Below are 21,977 nucleotides of genomic sequence, written 5' to 3'. Positions count from 1 at the left end.
AGGGCTCAGAACGTCCGGAAGATGTGATCCCAGGTTTCTCAGGTCCTGAGGGTGACGGAGGGAACAACGAACAGCAAGGGCCCACCCGTGCAAATTTTGCCTGCTTCTACCCTCCTGAGGGGGAGTGCTTAGGTGCTGAAGTGTTGCAGTTGTAAGGTACCAGCTGGGGCTGTGGGAGGTGGTGTGTTCTGGTCCTTGCTAATGCTTGTTTCGTGTGAAAATAAAAAGCATTGGTACTGCCAGCTGCATTGTGTCAGGAATTTCCAACGCCTAAAACCTAGCTCGCAGCTTCTGCAATGCAAGCCCTGGATGCTTGACCCCCCCATGGTCCCTTCTAGCCTTGGACTCTGGGCATCCTTGTGTGGGGCTGTTGACTTACTCCCTATTATTGAGGGGAAAGTGAGCAGGGAGCAAGGGGAGCCCGCGGCTCCTATCAGCCGCATTGGAGGGGAACCAAGGCCGTATGCGCGCTGGGCACGGTGCGGCTGAAGTCACCGGGGAGCGGCGCCCCCGCCTGGCTGCTGGGCGCTGGCAGCCTGACCCGCAGAGCGGGAGGCGCAGTGGGGGCTGCTATCAGGGTCTCTGCTCTCGGGGCAGCGCTGTCATTAGCCTGGACGCTGCGGCCGGGCCGACGCCGGCCCAACCTCCCGTGCGCTAGCGGGCGCAACCTGACCACAGGGGGGCGCTAACGAGCTGCGCTTCCCCCAGCGGGAGCCCCCGCCCCTGGCTCCGTGGCCACGCTCTCTCCGATTGGCTGGCCGCGCGCCCTGGTTCCGTTAGCCGCCCGGCGATGGGGGGCGGGACGGTGCTCGGGGTTTGAATGGCTGGGCGGGAAGATGGCGGCGGTGCCTCGTTCCCGGGCTGGTAGTACCAGCCGGAGGCCGAGGCGGGGCGGCCTGGCCCGTTCCCCCCCCTCTCCCGGGGCCTGCAGCCAGTTCGGGTCCGCGGCCCCCGCCCGGCCCGTGCTGAGCCCCCCGCCCGGCCTGGAGCGCTCGCTGCGGGGCCGCAGCAGCCCGAGCCGCTCAGGTACCGCCCGGCGCGCCGGCTCCTGCAGCCGTGCGGGGGGTGGGTGTGTGACCGGTCCGGGCCCTGCCACCGCCGGTGGGGCGGCGGCTCCAGCCCTGCAGGGGGCTGGCCGGGGTCGCGGGAGCCCCCTGGCAGAGCTTCCGGTGGGGCCGGCTCCTGAGGCGTCTGGTCCCAGCCCGGCGGCAGAGCCGGGCGCGGCAGCACCCGCCGGGCAGCGCTGGAGAGGCGGGAGCCGGGCCCAGCGGCCAGGGCAGCCCTGTGATGTCCGCTGAGCCCACGGACGGTGCAGCGTTGGGGGAACAGGGCTGTTGGCTCCCAGCGCGCGGGACAGCCATGGGGGCCCAACCGTCAGCGTGTGTGTGTGTTGGAGGGGGGCAATGTCAAGAGGAATCAGAAATTCCCCTTCCCCCGCGCCCCCCCCTTTCCGTACCACTTACTGGTTGAGAGGGAGATAAAATGCACGTGGCTTGTAAATTCTTATGGGGCGGGAGCAGTCTGTGTGTGTGTGTCCAGCGCCTAGCACAATGGGGCCTCTAGGTGCTAGCATAACACAATTAATGCATCGTACTATTTACATTCCTTGGGGTAGAAAACGAGGCTCATAGATGTGCATCCGATGAAGTGAGCTGTAGCTCACGAAAGCTTATGCTCAAATAAATTTGTTAGTCTCTAAGGTGCCACAAGTCCTCCTTTCCTTTTTAATAAGGAGAGTAGAGCACATTGGCAAGGTGATTCATTTGGATGCAATAAGTTCCCTGTGGTCCTGATTGCAGCTCCCCGATATCTTCAAGCACACAGGCGTGTGGAGTGACTTTTGATTTAGTGTTTAATGCCCTGTGTCTTCATCCCTTTTCACAGCTCTTCTGTAAACACTGACACCTCTCAGACTCTGCTTGCAGACATTTACCACCTTATGTTTGATATAATGCTGTCCGCTCCCACAAGGCAAGCAGGGTTGGGCTGGGTCAGTGTTTGGATGGGACACCCCCTATAAAATGATTCAATAAGTGACATTCCTGAGTCACTCGGTGCTAGCTGGTGTTGATAGAGGCTTGTACTGCGGGGTTAAAATTAGTGGTGTAGATGTTCAGGCTTGAGCTAGAGTCCAGCCTATGAGACCATCCTCCCTCACCAAGCTCCAGCCTGAGCCCGAACATCTACATTGGTATTTTTAGCTTTGCAATGCCAGCTCTGCGGTGTGAGCCTGAGTCAGTTGACCCAGGCTCTGAGACTTGTTGATGTTTTTTTATTGTGTGTAGACGTACCCTATTTGCCCCTTGAAAGTCTTCACTCTGTTGTGTGGTGCTGCTGCCTTTCGTTCTTGAAGGGGCTGGGTTGATTCATCCCTTTGTATCCTTAGTTTCTGTGCTCTGGGATCTTTGAATCTGAAAACTGCTCTTTAAAGCTGTAGACACAGCCTTTTATATTTGGGGGGTAGGGAGTGAACCTCTCACCACCAGCTAGCTCAGGAAGGCAGGGTGTGCTAATGTGGGTTCTAAATTAGCTATAACAAGGCAGGGGGGAAAAAGAACCTGGGGCAGAATTGTGGTGAAAACTGAAGATTTCTGCTCAATGTGTAGCTGCACACACACAAAAAAAGGAAACAATGTTAGGATGCATAAGAAATGAGATGGAAAATATAAGGAACGTTGTAATGCAGGGGTGGGCAAACTTTTTGGCCTGAGGGCCACATCAGGGAATAGAAATTGTATGGCGGGCCACAAATGCTCACAAAATTGGGGTAGAGGTGTGGGAGGGGGTGCAGGCTCTGGGGTGGGGCTGGGAATTAGGAGTTTGGGGTGTAGGAGGGTGCTGTGGGCTGTGACAAAGGGGTTTGAAGGGTGGGAGATGGATCGGGGTGCAGGCTCTGGCTGGGGGTGCCGGCGCTGGGGTGGGGGCTGGAGATGAGAGGTTTGGGATGCAGGAGGGTGCTCCGGGCTGGGATCAAGGGTTTGGAGAGTGGGAGGCGGATCAGGGCTGGGGCAGGGGGTTGGGGCGTGGGGAGAGGCTCAGGGGGTTCAGGCTCTGAGCGGCACTTATCTCAAGGGGCTCCCAGAAGCAGTGGCATGTCCCTTCTCCAGCTCCTACACAGAGGCAGTTCTGCACGCTGCCCTATCCACAGCTCCCACTGGAGCATGTGGGAGCCGGAGTGGGGACATGCCGCCACTTCCGGGACTCCCGACCCTGTGCCCTGGCTGGAGCACCGGAGCAGGGCCGAGCCGCATGGTGTGAGCCCCGGACGGAGGGGGCCGTAGTTTGCCCACCCCTGTTACAGTGCTATTAATATCTTAATTGCCCTTAACTGGAACCTGTGTTCATATCAAATCACCTCATCTCAAAAAGCAGGTAGTTCAGAGATGGGCATAGAAAATGGCTTGCAGTATAGAAAAGCTCTCATATGAAAAGAGAGTGAAAATATTTTAGGAGGCAAATAAAAAGGGAGGTGATAAAAGCATAGAAAATAATGAATGATATAGAATCGGTAGATCAGGAGTTTCTTGTGACCCTTTCTTGGTTTACAAGGATTTAGAGATATTCAAAGAAATTGAAACATGGTGAATTAAAAACTGATGGGAGGAAATACTACTCATACAATGTGCAGTTAGCCTGTGGATCGTTGTGGCCAAGAGCTTTAGCAGAATTCAAGAGGGACTGGACATTTAAGTGAATGGCAAGAATATCCAGAATTAGAATAGTAAAAATGAAAAGAATAAGCAACATTTCTGATATAAACTCTCATGCTTCAGGCCATAATCCAATCTCCTAACTATTGGAGGTTAGGAGGAAACTTTCTCTGGGGGGCAGGTTATTTTGTAAGGTTTCTTGCACTTTCCTCTGAAGCAGCTGGTCCTGGGCACTGTCAGAGATAGGATCCTTGATAAAATGGATCACAGCATGGCAGTTTCAGAAAGTTTAGTGCATATAAGGCCTTAGTGTCATATTACTCACTATGCTGCCTCTGCTGATGTTGGAATTTTTCCCAAAGGGCAATGCCAACAGATGAATATTCCTGATGACCAAGCAGACAAGCTGCTCCTGGCAAGCTGGGGTCTTCCTGAAGTAGTTCTGGAGAAATACCACAGTCTGGGAGTAGTTCATATGTTTGAATGGCAAGCAGAGTGCCTGATGCTTGGACAAGTCCTGGAGGGGAAGAACCTAGTTTACTCAGGTATGCAGACATCTGACAGAATCATGCACTGTAACTAAGGCTAAGATTTTGTCATGAATATTTTTAATAGAAATCAGGGATAGGTCATGGGCAAAAAAGAAAAATTCATGGAAGCCATGACCTGTCTGTAACTTTTACTAAAAATATCCCTGACAAAATGAATATCCGCGATTCCCCATACAGCCTGAAGCAGGGCAGCTACACAGAGGCTAGGAGCTGCCTGCAGCAGCTGGGGGCTTGGGGTACCACTGCCACCTGCAGCTCTGGGGGCCCATGGTGGCTGGGAGTTTGGGGGTTTGTCCACAGCTGCGGCAGCTGGGAACTATGGGGTACCCCTGCAGCTTCAGGGGCCGCTGCTGGCCGGGAGCTCGGGGGTTCCGTGGGTGGCGGTGGACCCTGCAGCTCCCAACTGCTGCAGGCTGAAGTCAAGGAGGTTGCTGGAAGTCATGGTTTCCGTGACTTCTGCGACCTCTGTGACTACATTGTAGCCTTAACTATAACTTCACTAATATAGTATAAATGATTTTACTGCTGCTAAAAGGTGCTGGGCTGATGGCTCTGGAGGCTGAAATCATCTTTGCGTTAGAGGAGGTACAGCACAGATTGCAGCAGTAATTGGGCTCAGCCCACTGATGTGCCTCTGATCTGCTCTGATGAGACCAGATATGAGGAGGGAGTCCAGTCTCCATGGCCATTTCCTTACTTGGTGTCTTTTCTGAGACTCGTAACAGGGAGCCAGTTAGTAACAATTGTGGCAGCACCCTTTTATGTGGCTTCCTGTCATCTAGGAACTGGATGGAGACCCACTGGCTTGTTTTACTTGGGTGACTGAACAGCCACGAAAGTTGTAATGACTTTCAGTCATGGCGGACCAGGGGCTGGGTATGAACTAGCCTTAAAGTGAAAGTCTGAGTAAAATTTTCAGACACACCTAAATCCCATTTTTAAAAAGTGGCTTAGATGTTTAGGCACTTCTGAATATTTTTCTTTATATGCAGTTTCCACCTCTGGCGTCATCCAGTAGCTAATCGCTTGCAGTTTAAGTTTTGACACACTTTTCTTGGATCCTGTTATTTTAGCTCCTACTAGTGCTGGGAAGACGCTGGTTGCTGAATTACTCATCTTGAAGAGAGTCCTGGAGACCCGTAAGAAAGCTCTGTTCATCCTCCCCTTTGTCTCTGTGGCCAAAGAGAAAAAGTATTACCTACAGGTAAGTGGAGTACAGGAGTGTGGGGGTATGGCTCAAAGTTGTCAAATTAAATCTTTTCAGAACCTTAATCGTGTGAAAACGTTTGTATGAAATTGGGGGGTGGGGTGGAAATAGAGCTTTGTGGAAGACAGAAATTCTGTTTTGCAAAGGATTTTGAAAATTGGTTTAGTTTCGAATCAGAACAAAATCCAAAACATTGAAAGTCTGTGAAGGAATTTTCGGTTGATCAAAACATTTCATTTCAATTTCTACTTTTTATGTTGTATTTTATTTGTGTGTTTGTGTAATTTATGTATAGTGTGTATATAGAACACAAGATCATTTCAAAATAAAGAATGTGAATGTTTATTCCAAAACTGTTGAAACAGGACGTTTTGACATTGTTGGAATTCCTGTCTGGTTTTCTTCTGAAACAAACTTCCAGTGCGATGGTGCTGCTCACCTCTCCTTCAGCTGTGTGCACTTCTTCCTGCAATAAGGCTGTCACGTTCTGGGGTGCAATCCAGATCAGAGTGGGGTTATCACTGTCTGCTTTGCACACTTCACAAGGCTTTGCTGCTGTAGCTCCCAACCTGGGCTGTTCACAACCAGCCTACAGGTCACACACTGTGTGTCTGTGCATAGCTGGAGTCCTAGTCTAGCACCTCTGACCCCAGCAGCTTGCCAGCAATGCACCAGTCACACTTTGGCTTCCACCAGCTTTGGTTACTACTTGTTAGGTGACCCCAACATGCTCCCAGTCGAGGATTTTCCCCAAAACATGTGTTCTGCAGTGTCCAGCCCTTTCCTGGGCTGTTCAGATATTAAGGTTCATTGCCCTTTCATGGAGTCAATTTTCAACAATTTGCTACTTTAACTGGAATTACCAAATTGTTCAGTTTAAACACAGCACTGGGTTGTTTGTTTTAGATTAAAAATAAAACAAATTTATTAACCGAAGAAGATAGGAGTTTCAATATTTCAAGTATGACATAAAGTTAGATGTTAACAGCAAATAAAAGTGAAAACATGCATCTAAAAGTCTAAAACTGAATCTAGCAAGTTTTGGTTCCAGACTTTAAGATGGCCTTTCTCACCCACAGTCTTCCAGCAAAATGGTGACTGACACTCTCCTTGGCCAGGATCTCTCCCAAAGGTGCTGGTGCCTTTGTCATCTTGGGTGAAAGAGAGACTTGAGGTCCTCTATCCTTTTTCTTTTATAGGCCAGTGAACCTTTGAGGTGGATTCTTCAGAGCGTTACCCTTCAAAGTAACATGTATTCAAGCAGTAAGGAAGGTGACATGGAATCTGGTGGTGAAGGGGCTTCAGGCTCTTTCTTCACCCACTTGTGTTTGGTAAATTGCAAATTGTTATATTTCCTGCCATCTCCTCCTCCTGCTGTCTTGAGGACCCTGTTTACCTCAATTTACATAAAAGTAGTAAACACATATTCCTTTGTTTAGGATAGGTCTTTTAACAACTTATCTAGGCAGAGCTGTGTGAGTTTGAACTTGTGCTAGTAACATCATATGGGGCATTTACAACTTTACATATAATGTAGCAACACACATTTCACTATAATATTCATTGACCAATTAGTTATACATTTTCAAATCATACTTCACAAGGCATATTTTCTACAAAGTTTATTACAGTAAAGAGCAGGGTGTGAATAGAGGGATGCCTTTGGTCACAGTGACTTGGGCTGCTCTGCTGTGGGGCAGAAAGCGCACAGTTGAATAGGAGACAGCAGGCACTAGCTGGCTCAGCCATGCTCTTAATTGGGTTAGCTAATATAGTGTTGGGAATGTCTGTTTTAGGATGTGTGTACTGTACTGTGCTGATTCCCGTATGCAGCACACGTTGATCACAAGTAAAGATTCTAATTCTGTGAACAAATGTTCTGTCTCCCTGGCACACAGACTCTGTTTCAGGAGGTGGGTGTGCGGGTAGAAGGCTATATGGGAAGCACTTCCCCTGCTGGACGTTTCTCAGCACTAGATGTTGCTGTCTGCACCATTGAGAGAGCCAACGGACTAATCAATAGACTCATAGAGGAGAACAAGATGGACTCACTGGGTAAGATGCTAGGGCCTGATCTGTCTGCAGGAGAAAGGAGCATGTTTATTGTGTACAGTTCATGAATTTTGTTTTGAGATTATGCGCACTGTGTATGTTTAAGCCCTTATTTTTACTCTACTCTTGCCTTGTACTTCTTGTGCAAAGGAGACATGCTGTGGCACCTGGGTGTGTCTCTTTAACTGAGACAGTTTTTAACTATCAGTAAGTATACAGGCTGGGACCTGGCAGAACAATGAGATGGCTGCATCCTAGGTGACACCAGTTGTCTCTAGCTTGAATGCAGGGTTTTGAAAGTGGAAAATCACCAGATGGGGGGGCTGGGAAACGTGTATGTGTGGAATGGATGGATCGCACTTGTGGTCTGAAGTGGGGATGGAATTGTAGATGGGGCTTTTCTGGGTCTGGCTGGTTGGAATTTATGGATGAGGCTCATCTGTGTTGGCTGACGTGACTAGGAGGACAATAACCTTAAATTATTTTTTCCAATAGTAATTTAAGAGGAAGCAAGCCTGCTGTCTTTCACAGTTGTGGACTTGCTGTATTACTGTTGTCCTAGGTTTTGGTGGTGTCCATTAAATAAGATGCATGTAAAGAGATGTGAAACCATTAGGAATCTCTGGGTATTCTGTGCGCATGTGAGGAGGAAGCTGTATTTTCCCAGCACAATTAAAAATTCATTCTTCCTTTGTGTTTGCCTAGCTGATACTTTATACACTGTTGTTAAATACAGAATCCCTCCTGCCCTGCCCCGGGCCTGTGATGTTACTGTAGTATTTGGAGTGATATTTTAAACCAAGAAAAGACACAAAACTAAATGAATATTAAATTGTGTGACCCTCACCCTTGACTTTCCTGACCTGTGTGCATTTCATGCCATAATTTTTCATTGTACCAGTCAGGTAGCTCTTAAAGACAAGAGAGTAAGAAAGCAAAGTTTGAGGCCGATGATTTTATCTTCATGTGTGATGTGCACATGTTGGACCCTGGAGACTACAGTGATTTATGTGCTATAAATACTTTCAGCTGACCAGTGGAGGTGTGGGTGTACTTCAATGTGCTAAGCTGCAGTTTTTGATTAGTTCTAGTGCAATCCCTATGCCTTTCTAGAACAATCCCTATGTCCTCATGGGGGAATATTGCCAAAGGAGGATTATATAGGTGTGGAGAGTCAGATAAGTATATGATTAGATGTGCAGAGCTTGTGTCTACTTACTGCTACCTCATTAAAATTTGTGAAATTGTCTTGCATTATTTGAAAGTACAAAAAATATCAAACTGATAAAATATCATTTTTTGATACTTGATTATTTGGGAAGTTATGCAAACTAATTAATTTTTGCCACCCTCACAAAAAATCACTTTTGGAGTAAAATAATCATGACAAATTTCATCCCAAAGGGTAATTTTGGAGGTAAATTTTATAAAAGCCTGAAGAGACAGAGGCTGAAAATGACTTTAAATATTGCCAACAGCAAGCTAGTGTAATTCTGCAACATTGTACCTTGGATCTTTTAAGTCTAAATTTAGACTAGTTTTTTTCATGGAGTGTTTTATTCTTTGAGATAAATTATTGAGAGACAACTGCAGCTCTGGCTGGATTCCATCTCAAGCTTGAGCTGTTCCTTTTGTTGGTGTCAACCCCCTGCTGCCAGCTCACATTGCTTCTGGAAGTTGTTGAGAGAAACTCAATTCCTGCTGCTGGCAGATATGTCTGTTGCCTAAGGCAGTTCCAAGCAATTTGATTTGAGTTTAATTATTATGTAATCTATGCAGTTGCTTGCATCCCAGTAAACAGGAAAAGGAGAAGTTTCCTTGCAGTATTGTTTAGTATTAATGTGAGGAATAAATCTAGAGAAATTTTAGGAGAGCAGACTAAAGAAAAACCTCCTGTTAAATGTGCCAGCTGGGAGTGGGTTTGTATTGTGTTACCAGTGGTAGGTTTGTAACTTAAAAATTAAGTTTAAAAAGTAGAAGTTCAAAAATATCTGGATTTTAGTATTTTTGATATAAAAAAGAAGTTGAACCTTCTGTGGCTGCCCTGAAGAACTGTAGCAGTTTAGGGGTTGTCTACACTTGCAAATTAATTCAGATTAAGGTAGGGTATGAATTTAAAAAGCAGTAGCCATTCTGGAATAACTGTAGACAAGCCCTCAGAGTAACACGAGCACCTTGCATATTGTAGCTGTCTTCATTTTCAGTAGAGATGCAGTTTAAAGAGATTACAACCCCCTTCCCCTCCCTGCTTGCACTGCTCATCAGGTTGCTGAGTTAAAAAGAATGTTACATGCTGGGACTTGCGCAACCATTGGAGACTACTTCTGTTTTAAAGATGAGGGTAGCCGCCTTGTTTGAGCTATTGTGGCTACTTCGGCGGCTGCAGTATAATCTCAACAGATGCCTCCATGGTACTGCTTGGAGAAAGAAGTGTTGTATGTGTAAATGACTGTCAGGCCTGGCTGATTTGAGCATGGCTCAGATTCCCATATACATGGTTATACTGAGAGCTTGGATGTCATGCCTGAATAACAATAGGAGGTACAGAAGTCCCTGCCCATAAAAAAGACAGTAGTACTCTGTCTTTTGGCATATGAATACCATTGCTATTATAGGCTTTATTTCAGGAAGCAATTCAGGCCATTTGTTATTATGAGCACTCAGTGCCAATTTCCATTCCTTTTGTGAACACCACGGCACACTACTCCTGGGGGAATTCTGCACCACTGCACAATGCAGAATTTTCACAGAAATTAATGTTCTGTGCAGAATTTCCTTTCCCCCCACAGAAGTGGGCTGCAGAGCTGCGGCCGCCACTGGACCTGGCAGAGCCCAGCTCGCAAATAGAAGACCCTGCTGCAGTTTCCAGCATGCCCTGAAGGAAGGAGGTGGTGAGAAGGAAATGCCACACAAGCCCTGGACCCAGCATCAGTCTTTCTCTCCCTCTGGATCCCTGGGCTCGGGGGGGGGGGGGGGAGGGGTAAAGGGGTGTGAGTGTCTGGGCTGTAGGGTGCCCTGTGGCTCAGCTCTGGGAGAGGAGGGGGTGCGAGTGTCTGGGTTGGGGGGCACCTTATGACTGGGCTCTGGGGGATAGGGGTTGCGAATGTCTGGGTGAGGGATGCCCTGCGGCTGGGCTTGGGAGGCTAGGGGGTCCCAGTGTCTGATCTGGGGGGAGGGGATGTGGGTGTCTAGCCCCTCAGCTGGGCTGTGTAGGGGGATGGGGCAGAGAAACAGGAACTGGGTTGTAGGGGTTTCTTTAACTATATTCCCTGGGGGAAAATTTATGTCTGTATTGTTACAGACATAGTTGCTGACAGGTAATTTATTTCAAAATACCAAAATAATTGAAACTGGCATGATTATATAGTGTTGTTTTGACAAATAAAATATGCAGAATTTTGCAGAATTTTTAATTTGTTGGTGCAGAATTCCTCCAAGAGTAACACTGCATGGCAGAAAACATCACATCTGAGACATGCCCTCCTGGGGCCTCTGACTAAGACTGTTCGTAGGGAAGTCTCTTCATGACAGACCTGTGAGGTGCTGCTGTTTCATTTAAAAAATAATAATAATCCTGTGCAGGACTTGCCCTTGGTTAGTAGGAAGCTGTTGCAGTAGCCATCAGGTTAATAAGAATAAATGTGAACCAAGTGTAAATGAATGCAGCGCTGTGTCTGCCTGAATCTGCAGGCAGCTGTAGTACCTTTATTGTTGCACATAGTTTTGCCAAATTATAGCAGTTTGAAAAGTGATTGGACCATTATTTTCCCTGCTTCTATTCAGTGCTTTGTGCTGTGGTCAGCAATGAAAATGACTAGAATCAGGTCTATTCCACTTTGATGTTGCTAGGGAAAGTTGTAAGAAAAATGAGCGGAAAGCATTGGTGCTATTCAATAGGGAAAGAGACTCCAAAAGAGGCTGTGGGAAGGGGTAGAGCAACATAGACACCGCTCACCCTCAGCATGCTCATACAGCAGCCAGGAAGGAGACTTTGGATTGGGAGAGGCAAATGGAGAATACACTTTTTCTTTCCACAACCTAGAGGCACAGACTATGTGGACACTAGCTAGCCAGAGGCTAATGCAAAAGATGGAACTACCAGTTATGCTCTAGAGACATCACTCTGGTAGAAATGTCATCACCCTCTCCTTTCTCAGGGCATGTCTACACTACGAAATTAGGTTGATTTTACAGAAGTCAATCTTTAGAAAGCAATTTTATAGTGTCGATTGTGTATGTCCCTGCTAAGTGCAGTAGGTCGGCGGAGCGCGTTCTCAATACCATGGCTAGCATTGACTCATGGAGTGGTGCACTGTGGGTAGCTATCCCACAGTCCTCACTGTCCATTGGAATTCTGGGTTAAGCTCCCAATGCCCGATGGGGCAAAAACATTGTTGTGGGTGGTTTTGGGTAAATGTTGTCAGTCTCCCCTTCCTCCCTCCCTCCCTTCTTGAAAGCAATGGCAAACAATTGTTTCATGCTTTTTTTCCTTGGTTATCTGTTCAGATGCCATAGCATGGCAAGCATGGAGCCTGCTCAGCTGAGCACTGCTTTTGTGAGCATTGTAAACACCTCGCACGTTATCCTGAAGTATGTGCAGAGCCTGGCTAGGAGCCGCCAGCATGAGGATGAATGTGAGGAGGACATGGACACAGACATTCCTGAAAGCACGGGATGTGGCAATTGGGATATCCTGGCAGCATTGGGGCAGGTTGATGCAGTGGAACGCTGATTCCGGGCCTGGAAAACAAGCACAGACTGGTGGGACTGCATAGTGTTGCCCGTATGGGATGATTCCCAGTGGCTGCAAAACTTTCGCATGCGTAAGGCTACTTTCGTGGAACTTTGTGAGTTGCTTTTCCCCACCCTGAAGCGCAGGAATACCAAGATGAGACCTGCCCTGACAGTTGAGAAGTGAGTAGCGATAGCCCTGTGGTAGCTTGCAATGCCCGACTGCTACCGGTCATTCGGGAATCATTTCGGAGTGGGCAAATCTACTGTGGGGGCTGCTGTGATCCAAGTAGCCAAAGCAATCAGTAAGCTTCTGCTAACAAGGGTTGTGACTCTGGGAAATATGCAGGTCATAGTGGGTGGCTTTGCTGCAGTGGGGTTCCCTAACTATGGTGGGGCGATAGACTGAACGCATATCCCCATCTCAGCACTGGACCACCTTGCCAAAGAGTACATAAACCGCAAGGGGTACTTCTCAGTGGTGTTGCAAGCACTGGTGGATCACAAGGGCTGTTTCACTGACATCAACATGGCATGGTCAGGAAAGGTGCATGACGCTCACGTCTTTCGGAACTCCAGGCTGTTAGAAAAGCTACAAGAAGGGACTTTCTTCTCAGACCAGAAAATTACCATTGGGGATGTTGAAATGCCAGTAGTTATCCTTAGGGATCCAGCCTACTCCTTGCTCCCATGGCTCATGAAGCAGTACGTAGGAAGCCAGGACAGTAGTAAGGAGCAGTTCAACTATAGGCTGAGCAAGTGCAGAATGGTGGTAGAATGTGCCTTTGGATGTTTAAAAGGGTGCTGGTGCTGTTTGAGTAGGTTAGACCTTAGCGCAACCAACATTCCCATTGTTATTGCTGCTTGCTGTGTGCTCCGTAATATCTGTGAGTGTAAGGGGGAGACGTTTATGGTGGGGTGGGAGGTTGAGGCAAATCACCTGGTAGCCAAATTTGAACAGCCAGGCACCAGGGCAATTAGAAGAGCACAGCTAGGCATGCAGCGCATCAGAGAGGCTTTGAAGACTAGTTTCATGACTGTCCAGGCTATGGTGTGACAGTTGTGTGTGTTTCTCATTGATGCAAAACTGTGCCCTTTGTTGAATGTACTTCCCTGTAAGCCAATCCTCCTCTCCCCTTCGACCACAGCTGGCAAAGGAAATAAAGTCCCTATTGTTTTGAATCCATTAATTCTTTATTTAAAAAAAATTGAGATCACTGACAATGCTGACTAGTAAAAGGTAGCCTGGGTGGGATGGAGGAGGAGGGAAGGACAAGACTGCATTGCTTATTGTAGCTACACTACAAATCAAAACTGTTTGAATGACAGCCTTCTGTTGCTTAGGCCATCCTCTGGAGTGGAGTGGCTGGGTACCCGGAGCCTCCCCACACCTTCTTGGGGATCTGGGTGAGGAGGATATGGAACTTTGCATGGAGGGCGGGCGGTAATACAATGGATGCAGTTGGGGTCTGTGCTCTAGTAGCCTTTCTTGCAGCTCCACCAGACACCTCATCATGTCCGTTTGCTCCCCATTAGCCTCAGCATGTCCTCCTGCGTGTTCTGATCACCCTCACTGTATGCTTTCCTGGTCTATGCCATCGCATGCCTCCATGCATTCAGCTGCCCCTTATCAGTGTGGGAGGACTAAATGAGCTCTGAAAACATGTCATTGGGAGTGTTTTTTTTTGCCTTCTAATCTCCGATAACCTCAAGGACAGAGTTGATATGGGGAGCATAGAAACTTTTGAACCTGCAGGGGGGATAAAAAGGGAAAGTAAAATTTAAGATGATACATTTCTGAGACCAAAAGGGAGACTTTCACAGTGAATCAAGCAATTCACAGCAGACAGCACATGTGTTTTTGGTACAAGGTCGTATTTTGCCTTTTATATTGAGCGCCTGCCGATATGGTGACACATCACACACGGCTGGGCAACAGAATTCGGTTTCCAGGCAGCCATGGTAAGCCAAAGGGTACACTTGGTTTTTTCTGTGTTCATAACATATGGGAATGGTTTCAAACTGCAGCACCCTTCTTTCCCATAGCAAGGAATGCCTGTTGGGTTTGCCATTTAAAAGGAGGGGCTGTGGTTTTGGGATGTATGTGCAGCAGCAATTCTGCCCCCCCTCCCTCATGTGTGGCTATTCTCTGGGCTGATCCCTTTTAGCCAAGCGCAAACAGCCCAGCATGAATGGGGTCTAATGTGCCAGGGATCACCAAACAGGGGGGATTACTGTTCCCTTACAAAAAAATCCCCTATTTCAACCTGGTGACCATGAATGATATCACTCTCCTGAGACTGACACAGAAAGGTAAAGACCAAATGTTGCATGGATGCGACCAAAACCCAGAACCGTTCGCTGCCATGCTTTGTGCTGCAATGATTCCAGACTACTTGCTACTGGATTGGTGTGGTAAATTGTCCTACTGTGGAGGACAAAATATGGCAGCCCCGCTGCCCCCTGAAACCTTCTGCAAAGGCTTTCAGGAGAGCTTATTGGAGATGTCCCTGGAGGATTCCCGCTCCATCCCCAGGCATGTTAACAGACTTTTCCAGTAGCTGTACTGGCCGTGAATACATCCTAATTCTTCAGTGCAAATCAAACATTAAACACAATTGCTTTTAACCCCTGTAGTGTAGTTACAAATGTGCACTCACTAGAGGTGCCTTCTCTGCCTTCAGGGTCCAGGAACAATACACCTTGGGAGGGTATTGGCTCCAGGGTGATGAAAAGGTCCTGGCTGCCAGGGAGAATGAATTCTCTGCTTGCCTGCTGCACATTCTCCTCTTCCTCATCCACAAAATCCTCCTCCGTGATGCTTGAGGACTTCCCCCTTGCAGATGTCCATGGACAGTGGTGGGGTAGTGGAGTCCCACCCTTCGAATGGCATGCAGCTGATCATAGAAGCGGCATGTTTGGGGCTCTGACCAAGGGCGACCATTTGCCTCCTCTGCCTTTTGGTAGGCTTGCCTGAGCTCCTTAACTTTCATGCAGCACTGGTGTCCCTGGTGTAGTCGCTGTCCCTGGTGTAGTCGCTGTCCCTGGTGTAGTCGCTGTCCACCATGCCCTGTGCAATTTTGGCATATATATCAGCATTTTTTCTGCTGGTTCAGAGTTCTGCCTGCACAGATTCTTCTCCCCATATAGCAATCAGAACAAGGTTCTCCCGTTCGCTCTATGCTGGAGCTCGTTTGCGATTCTGGGACTGCATGGTCACCTGTGCTGCTGAGCTCGCCACGCTGACCAAACAGGAAATGAAATTCAAAAGTTCTCGGGGCTTTTCCTGTGTACCTGGCTAGTGCATTGGAGTTGAAAATACTGTCCAGAGTGGTCACATTGGAGCACTCTGGGATAGCTCCCAGAGGCCAATACCATCGAATTGCACAGTGCTGCGTCTCTAGTACCCCAAATTCAACCCAGGGAGGTCGATTTTTAGCACTACTCCCCTTACCGGGGAGGAGTACAGCAGTTGATTTTAAGAGCCCTTTAGGTCGGCGGAATGGGGTTGGTTGTATAGATGCATTGCTTATAAAATCGACCTAACACGGCTAAATTCGACCTAATCTCATAGTGTAGACCAGACCTCAGTAGCTGGCAGAGCTAAGTTGTCTTTTTGCTTTTATGTTGCTTGGGGGACGGAGGGGCATCTTTTCTCTCGGTCTTCAGCTATGTGTACACTAGGAGCGCTTTACCGGTGCTTTTACCAGTATAATTTATTCTGCTTTGAGCAAAACAAACTATACCAGTAAAAACACTTACCAGTATAACTGTCTATGCTAGGGATTTTTCCAGCATTGCTATGTTGGTAAAAAAAATCACCTCCACAACCTATGTCACTCTGCTGGCAAACTTGAATATAAACCTAGCCTAAGTGAGGTGGGAATGTTCATTTCATCTAGACTTTCTCAAGTTTGGTGAGGTCTGGAAATTTAGAAAGATGTTGTAATTAATTTGGATTGAGGTAGGGTATGAATTTAAAGAAGAGTAGCCATTCTGAAATAACTGTACACAAGCCCTCAGGGAAACCTTAATTTGGTGAGATGTTGAGTTTAGAAAGATGATGTAATTTGGAAAGATGGGCACTCTGCTAGCTAGACTCCACCAAACACACTGTCAAATTTAATTTTCTTTTTTTTTTAAACAAAAAAATGTTTGGAGGTAAAATGTCATGAAACTGATCTGCTGCTTCATGCACTAATATCGGAAGAGAAACAGTGACAGGAAGCTGCAGAAATGTCACTGGCATGCACAGGAGTTTTGTAAATTTCAACCATTCATATGGAATATGGTGCTGATGGAGTGATGGAGGTTTGTTCTTGCTTTTGAGCTTTGGTGAGTGTAATATCTGCAGTGCTTCTTTTCACCAGGGATGGTGGTTGTGGATGAGTTGCACATGCTGGGAGATTCTCACCGAGGATATCTGCTGGAACTCCTGCTGACCAAAGTTCGATTTGTTACAGAGAAAGTTGCTAAAAGGTGGGTAGACTGGGGGTGTCTGTCTTTTAATACTGAACCCTGAGCAGCTTCAGCATCCAGTGAAGTGAGCTGTAGCTCACGAAAGCTTATGCTCAAATTTATTAGTCTCTAATGTGCCACAAGTACTCCTTTTCATTTTGGAGATATGGATTGGCTCCAGGAATTTGGTGAGAACTCTGATCTAGGATCCCTCGGTTATTAAGGTCTCACCACATCAGGAGGCTATCACTATAGTCAAAAACCTTTTTCCTCATGTTTTTAAATGTGTGTTGATGTAAAATTCTTTTTTTTTTTTTTTGGGAAAAGAAATTCGGATAAAGCTTTAAGTTCAAATATAAAGTAAGCTAACTTTCACAACCTAATAGATCTCACTGTCAACAATGTTTTGATATGTGTGAAAGTAGTATATGATCAGGCATCCTGCGTTGGGCTTTGGTAGACAAGGGGATATCTTGGAGCAGAGGTTTGCACCTAGGGTTGTAGGATTGGAATGAACGCTAAAATGAGGAAATTTTATTACTCCTTTTTTCTTATGTTTGTTTGTTTTTTGATTAATTATAAACATTATATGCAAAAGAAAAGCCTTAGCTGACTACAGCTATTCTCTGCTGAGTTATTTTACCTACTTACAGGCATATTGCCATTTGACATGGAAAAGATGAAAAAGCAATGATCACAAGTGTCTTCTATACTAAATCATAAAACATCTACACGCCATAATACGACAGTGAACCCTTCATTACTCTAAGTGTTAAGCCATCCTGAGCTGGAGTGTAAGGCTTTGAATAGTTGTTGCTTTTGTGAATGTTCTAAGAAAGTAAATTGTGTGTAATGGAGATTTAATTTTTTCAATGTAATTCAGACCAGACATGATCTATTTAGTTCCAGGACTCAATTTGTGTTGAGATGCTCCACAATAATTACATCTTTGTATGTGTGTTGGACATTAACAGCATGCCCAGCAAGGCATGTAGAATGTGCAGGAGCATACATAGTGGTGGATTAAGAAATACATAATTTTTAAAAAATTGTACACTATGGTGGCAGACAAGCTTTTAAAAAAATCAATCCTGTATTCTGTGGTTAGAGTTATGGATGGGCCATGCATTTGGTGAGTGATTTAGCCCTAGTTTTTACACAGATTTAGACTTTTCTTTTTCCCTCTCCTGCTGCTAATAGCTCACCTTACCTGATCGCTCTTGTTACGGTGTGTATGGTAACACCCATTGTTTCATGTTCTCTGTGTATATAAAATCTCCCCCCTGTATTTTCTACTGCATGCATCCGATGAAGTGAGCTGTAGCTCATGAGAGCTTCTGCTCAAATAAATTTGTTAGTCTCTAAGGTGCCACAAGTACTCCTTTTCTATTTGTAGTTATGTATGCTGAGAGGAGAGTAATCAATTTTTCTGCTCCAAGGTATTCAATGTATTGCTTTGAGCATCGGAATCCCGGATTGGATGGATAGGATTTGGTATTCTGCACCAGAACACTGGCCTAGGGTTCTATTAACTTTCATTTTCTTTTAACCAATTATAGACAGACAAAGGAGAACAGTCCTGTTTTTGACAGCATACAGATAGTAGGCATGAGTGCCACCCTCCCTAACCTGGGTCTTCTGGCCTCCTGGCTGAATGCTGAGCTGTACCATACTGATTTTCGCCCTGTTCCCCTCATGGAGTGGGTGAAAATTGGCCGTAATATTTATGACTCTTCAATGAAGCTGGTGCGGGAATTCCAACCCATGCTGCAAGTGAAGGTAACTACTGCTTCTTGCGAACTAGCTGCTCCAGGATGACATTGTTTCTACTGTCTAATTAAAATGTATCAGTAGATGTGTAATGTTTTCAAGTAGCTGACATTCCTACCCTGTTTCTAACATAGTGTGTGCACTCAAAATAAGGGCTTTTCCTGTGATTTGATTTTTATTGGTAAACCATCTTAAACTCCTTCCCAAGATGGGGTTTTCCCCAGCCAGGCCTATCTGTCCCTAGTTCCCTTTGCCTCAGAGAGATACTCCATCCCCTCTTATGAACTAGATTGGAGCTAATTGGACACATCTGAGATAAAAGTTCATAGATTCTAATGAAAGAAAGGACCATAATGATCATCTAGTCTGACCTCCTGTATAATACTGGACATGGAACTTCCCCAAAATGATTTAGCTAGAGCATATCTTTAAAAATAAAATAAAATAAAAATGCAATCTTTATTAAAATGTTTGCCAGTGATGGAGAATTAACTGAATATCTTGGCAAAAATACCTTTGCATCTCTGCAGGTTTTGAGCATCTGAACTCAGAGTAATACAACAGAAGAGCCTTGCATTCTAATGCTGAGTCCCAGAAACTGTTATCTGGTTAAAAATGTACATGAAAATTTCCTAGCTAGGTTAATTCAAACTGCTTAATCCTTAGCAAGGAGCCTTTTCTTTTTAATCCCTTTTAAAAACTACTGACAAAACCACCCAAAGCCCAGAACTTGGTGGTGATGGGGGCTTCAGCTATTCAGACATGTACTGGGAAAGTAATATAACAGGGCACAGATTGTCCAACAAGTTTTCGGAATGCATTGGAGACAAGCTTATTACAGAAGGTGGAGGAAGCAACTAGGGGAGAAGCAATTCCAAAGTTGATTCTGACAAATAGGGAGGATGATTGGTTGATGATTTGAAGGTTGAAGGCAGCTTGGGTAAAAGTGATCATGAAATGATAGGGTTCATGATTTGAAGGAACAGTAGAAGAGAAAACAGCAGAATAAAGAGAATGGACTTCAAGAAGGCAGAGTTTAGCAAACTCAGAATTGGTACGTAAGATCCCTTGGGAAGCAGTCTAAAGGAAAAAAATGTTCAGGCAAGGTAGCAGTTTTTTAAAGTCACATTAGTAAGGGCACAAAAGCAAACTATCCCAATACATAGGAAAGATGGGAAGTGTGGTAAGAGATTACCCTGACTTAACCAGGAGATCTTCAATGACCTGAAACTCAAAAAAGAGTTACGCAAAAAGTGGATACTAGGTCAAATGATGAAGGATGAGTATAAAAAACAACACAAGCATGTACAGACAATTAGGTCAAAGCGCACAATGAAATTAAAGTAGTTAGGGACATAAAGGTACTGAGACACCATTTTACAAATATATGAGAAGCAAGAGGGAGGTCAAGAACAGGGTAGGCCCATTTACTTCAGTGAGGAGGGAAAGACAATAACAGAAAACGCAGCAATGGCTGAATTGTTCAAATGCCTCCCCGCCTCCTGGCTAAAAGGGTTCAGTGATTGGATGATTAACACAGTGAACCTCAGTGTAAATAGAGTAGGGTCTGAGGCTAAAAGAGTGAAAGAACAAGTTAAGAATTATCTAGACAAGTTAGGGTATGTGTACATTGCAGTGTAAGCCTGGGCTCAGGCTTAGACTGGAGCCCAAACCCCTTACCATCTACACACATGTCTCTCAGACTTGGGCTCAGACCTAGAGTCCTAGCACCCTGGAGGGTTCAAGCCCAGGTCAAGCAGTGACCTAGGGTTGAGCCCTATTCCTTTGCAATGTAGACGCAGCCCTGATTGACTCATCTCCTGGGAGTCCACCAACAGTATCCCACAATCCCATGGGCCAACTTCCTTTGTTCTCTCTATCCAGACAATCTCCAATCAGGGGGGGTGAGGTGGATGAGGCTTTCTTCCGGCAGCTCACGGAAGCTACTAGATCGCATGCCCTGATTCTCATGGGTGACTTTAATTTTCCTGATATCTGCTGGGAGAGCAATACAGCGGTGCATAGACAATCCAGGAAGTTTTTGGAAAGCGTAGGGGACAATTTCCTGGCGCAAGTGCTAGAGGAGCCAACTAGGGGGGGCGCTTTTCTTGACCTGCTGCTCACAAACCGGGTAGAATTAGTGGGGGAAGCAAAAGTGGATGGGAATCTGGGAGGCAGTGACCATGAGTTGGTTGAGTTCAGGATCCTGACGCAGGGAAGAAAGGTAAGCAGCAGGATACGGACCATGGACTTCAGGAAAACAGACTTCGACTCCCTCAGGGAACGGATGGCCAGGATCCCCTGGGGGACTAACTTGAAGGGGAAAGGAGTCCAGGAGAGCTGGCTGTATTTCAAGGAATCCCTGTTGAGGTTACAGGGACAAACCATCCCGATGAGTCGAAAGAATAGTAAATATGGCAGGCGACCAGCTTGGCTTAATGGTGAAATCCTAGCGGATCTTAAACATAAAAAAGAAGCTTACAAGAAGTGGAAGGTTGGACATATGACCAGGGAAGAGTATAAAAATATTGCTCGGGCATGTAGGAATGTTATCAGGAGGGCCAAATCGCACCTGGAGCTGCAGCTAGCCAGAGATGTCAAGAGTAACAAGAAGGGTTTCTTCAGGTATGTTGGCAACAAGAAGAAAGCCAAGGAATGTGTGGGCCCCTTACTGAATGAGGGAGGCAACCTAGTGACAGAGGATGTGGAAAAAGCTAATGTACTCAATGCTTTTTTTGCCTCTGTTTTCACTAACAAGGTCAGCTCCCAGACTGCTGCGCTGGGCATCACAAAATGCGGAAGAGATGGCCAGCCCTCTGTGGAGATAGAGGCGGTTAGGGACTATTTAGAAAAGCTGGACGTGCACAAGTCCATGGGGCCGGACGAGTTGCATCCGAGAGTGCTGAAGGAATTGGCGGCTGTGATTGCAGAGCCACTGGCCATTATCTTTGAAAACTCGTGGCGAACGGGGGAAGTCCCGGATGACTGGAAAAAGGCTAATGTAGTGCCAATCTTTAAAAAAGGGAAGAAGGAAGATCCTGGGAACTACAGGCCAGTCAGCCTCACCTCAATCCCTGGAAAAATCATGGAGCAGGTCCTCAAAGAATCAATCCTGAAGCACTTGCATGAGAGGAAAGTGATCAGGAACAGCCAGCATGGATTCACCAAGGGAAGGTCATGCCTGACTAATCTAATCGCCTTTTACGATGAGATTACTGGTTCTGTGGATGAAGGGAAAGCAGTGGATGTATTGTTTCTTGACTTTAGCAAAGCTTTTGACACGGTCTCCCACAGTATTCTTGTCAGCAAGTTAAGGAAGTATGGGCTGGATGAATGCACTATAAGGTGGGTAGAAAGCTGGCTAGATTGTCGGGCTCAACGGGTAGTGATCAATAGCTCCATGTCTAGTTGGCAGCCGGTATCAAGTGGAGTGCCCCAAGGGTCGGTCCTGGGGCCGGTTTTATTCAATATCTTCATAAATGATCTGGAGGATGGTGTGGATTGCACTCTCAGCAAATTTGCGGATGATACTAAACTGGGAGGAGTGGTAGATACGCT

The 21,977-nt window shown here is 46.3% G+C and overlaps 1 protein-coding gene across 2 annotated transcripts in view; it reads left to right on the top strand.

The window, feature by feature from the left end:
* The first annotated feature begins 790 nt into the window (after nucleotides 1-790).
* Nucleotides 791-21,977, top strand: part of POLQ (DNA polymerase theta) — a 134,880-nt gene continuing 113,693 nt past the window's right edge. The window contains exons 1-6 of one of the 2 annotated variants that reach the window (XM_073309856.1): nucleotides 791-1,026; nucleotides 4,013-4,195; nucleotides 5,275-5,405; nucleotides 7,307-7,463; nucleotides 16,562-16,670; nucleotides 18,209-18,428. In XM_073309856.1, the coding sequence (XP_073165957.1) occupies nucleotides 837-1,026; nucleotides 4,013-4,195; nucleotides 5,275-5,405; nucleotides 7,307-7,463; nucleotides 16,562-16,670; nucleotides 18,209-18,428 (990 nt within the window). In that variant the 5' untranslated portion in view covers nucleotides 791-836. Of the gene's footprint in view, nucleotides 1,027-4,012; nucleotides 4,196-5,274; nucleotides 5,406-7,306; nucleotides 7,464-12,303; nucleotides 12,375-16,561; nucleotides 16,671-18,208; nucleotides 18,429-21,977 lie in introns of those variants that run through there. The other variant, XM_073309867.1, reaches the window with a different exon arrangement.

Source organism: Lepidochelys kempii, chromosome 1 (genome assembly GCF_965140265.1).
Source record: "Lepidochelys kempii isolate rLepKem1 chromosome 1, rLepKem1.hap2, whole genome shotgun sequence".
NCBI classification, from domain to species: Eukaryota; Metazoa; Chordata; order Testudines; family Cheloniidae; genus Lepidochelys; species Lepidochelys kempii.
The sequence above is the reverse complement of the archived record's forward strand: the minus strand, read 5'-3'. Positions and strand labels throughout refer to the sequence as shown.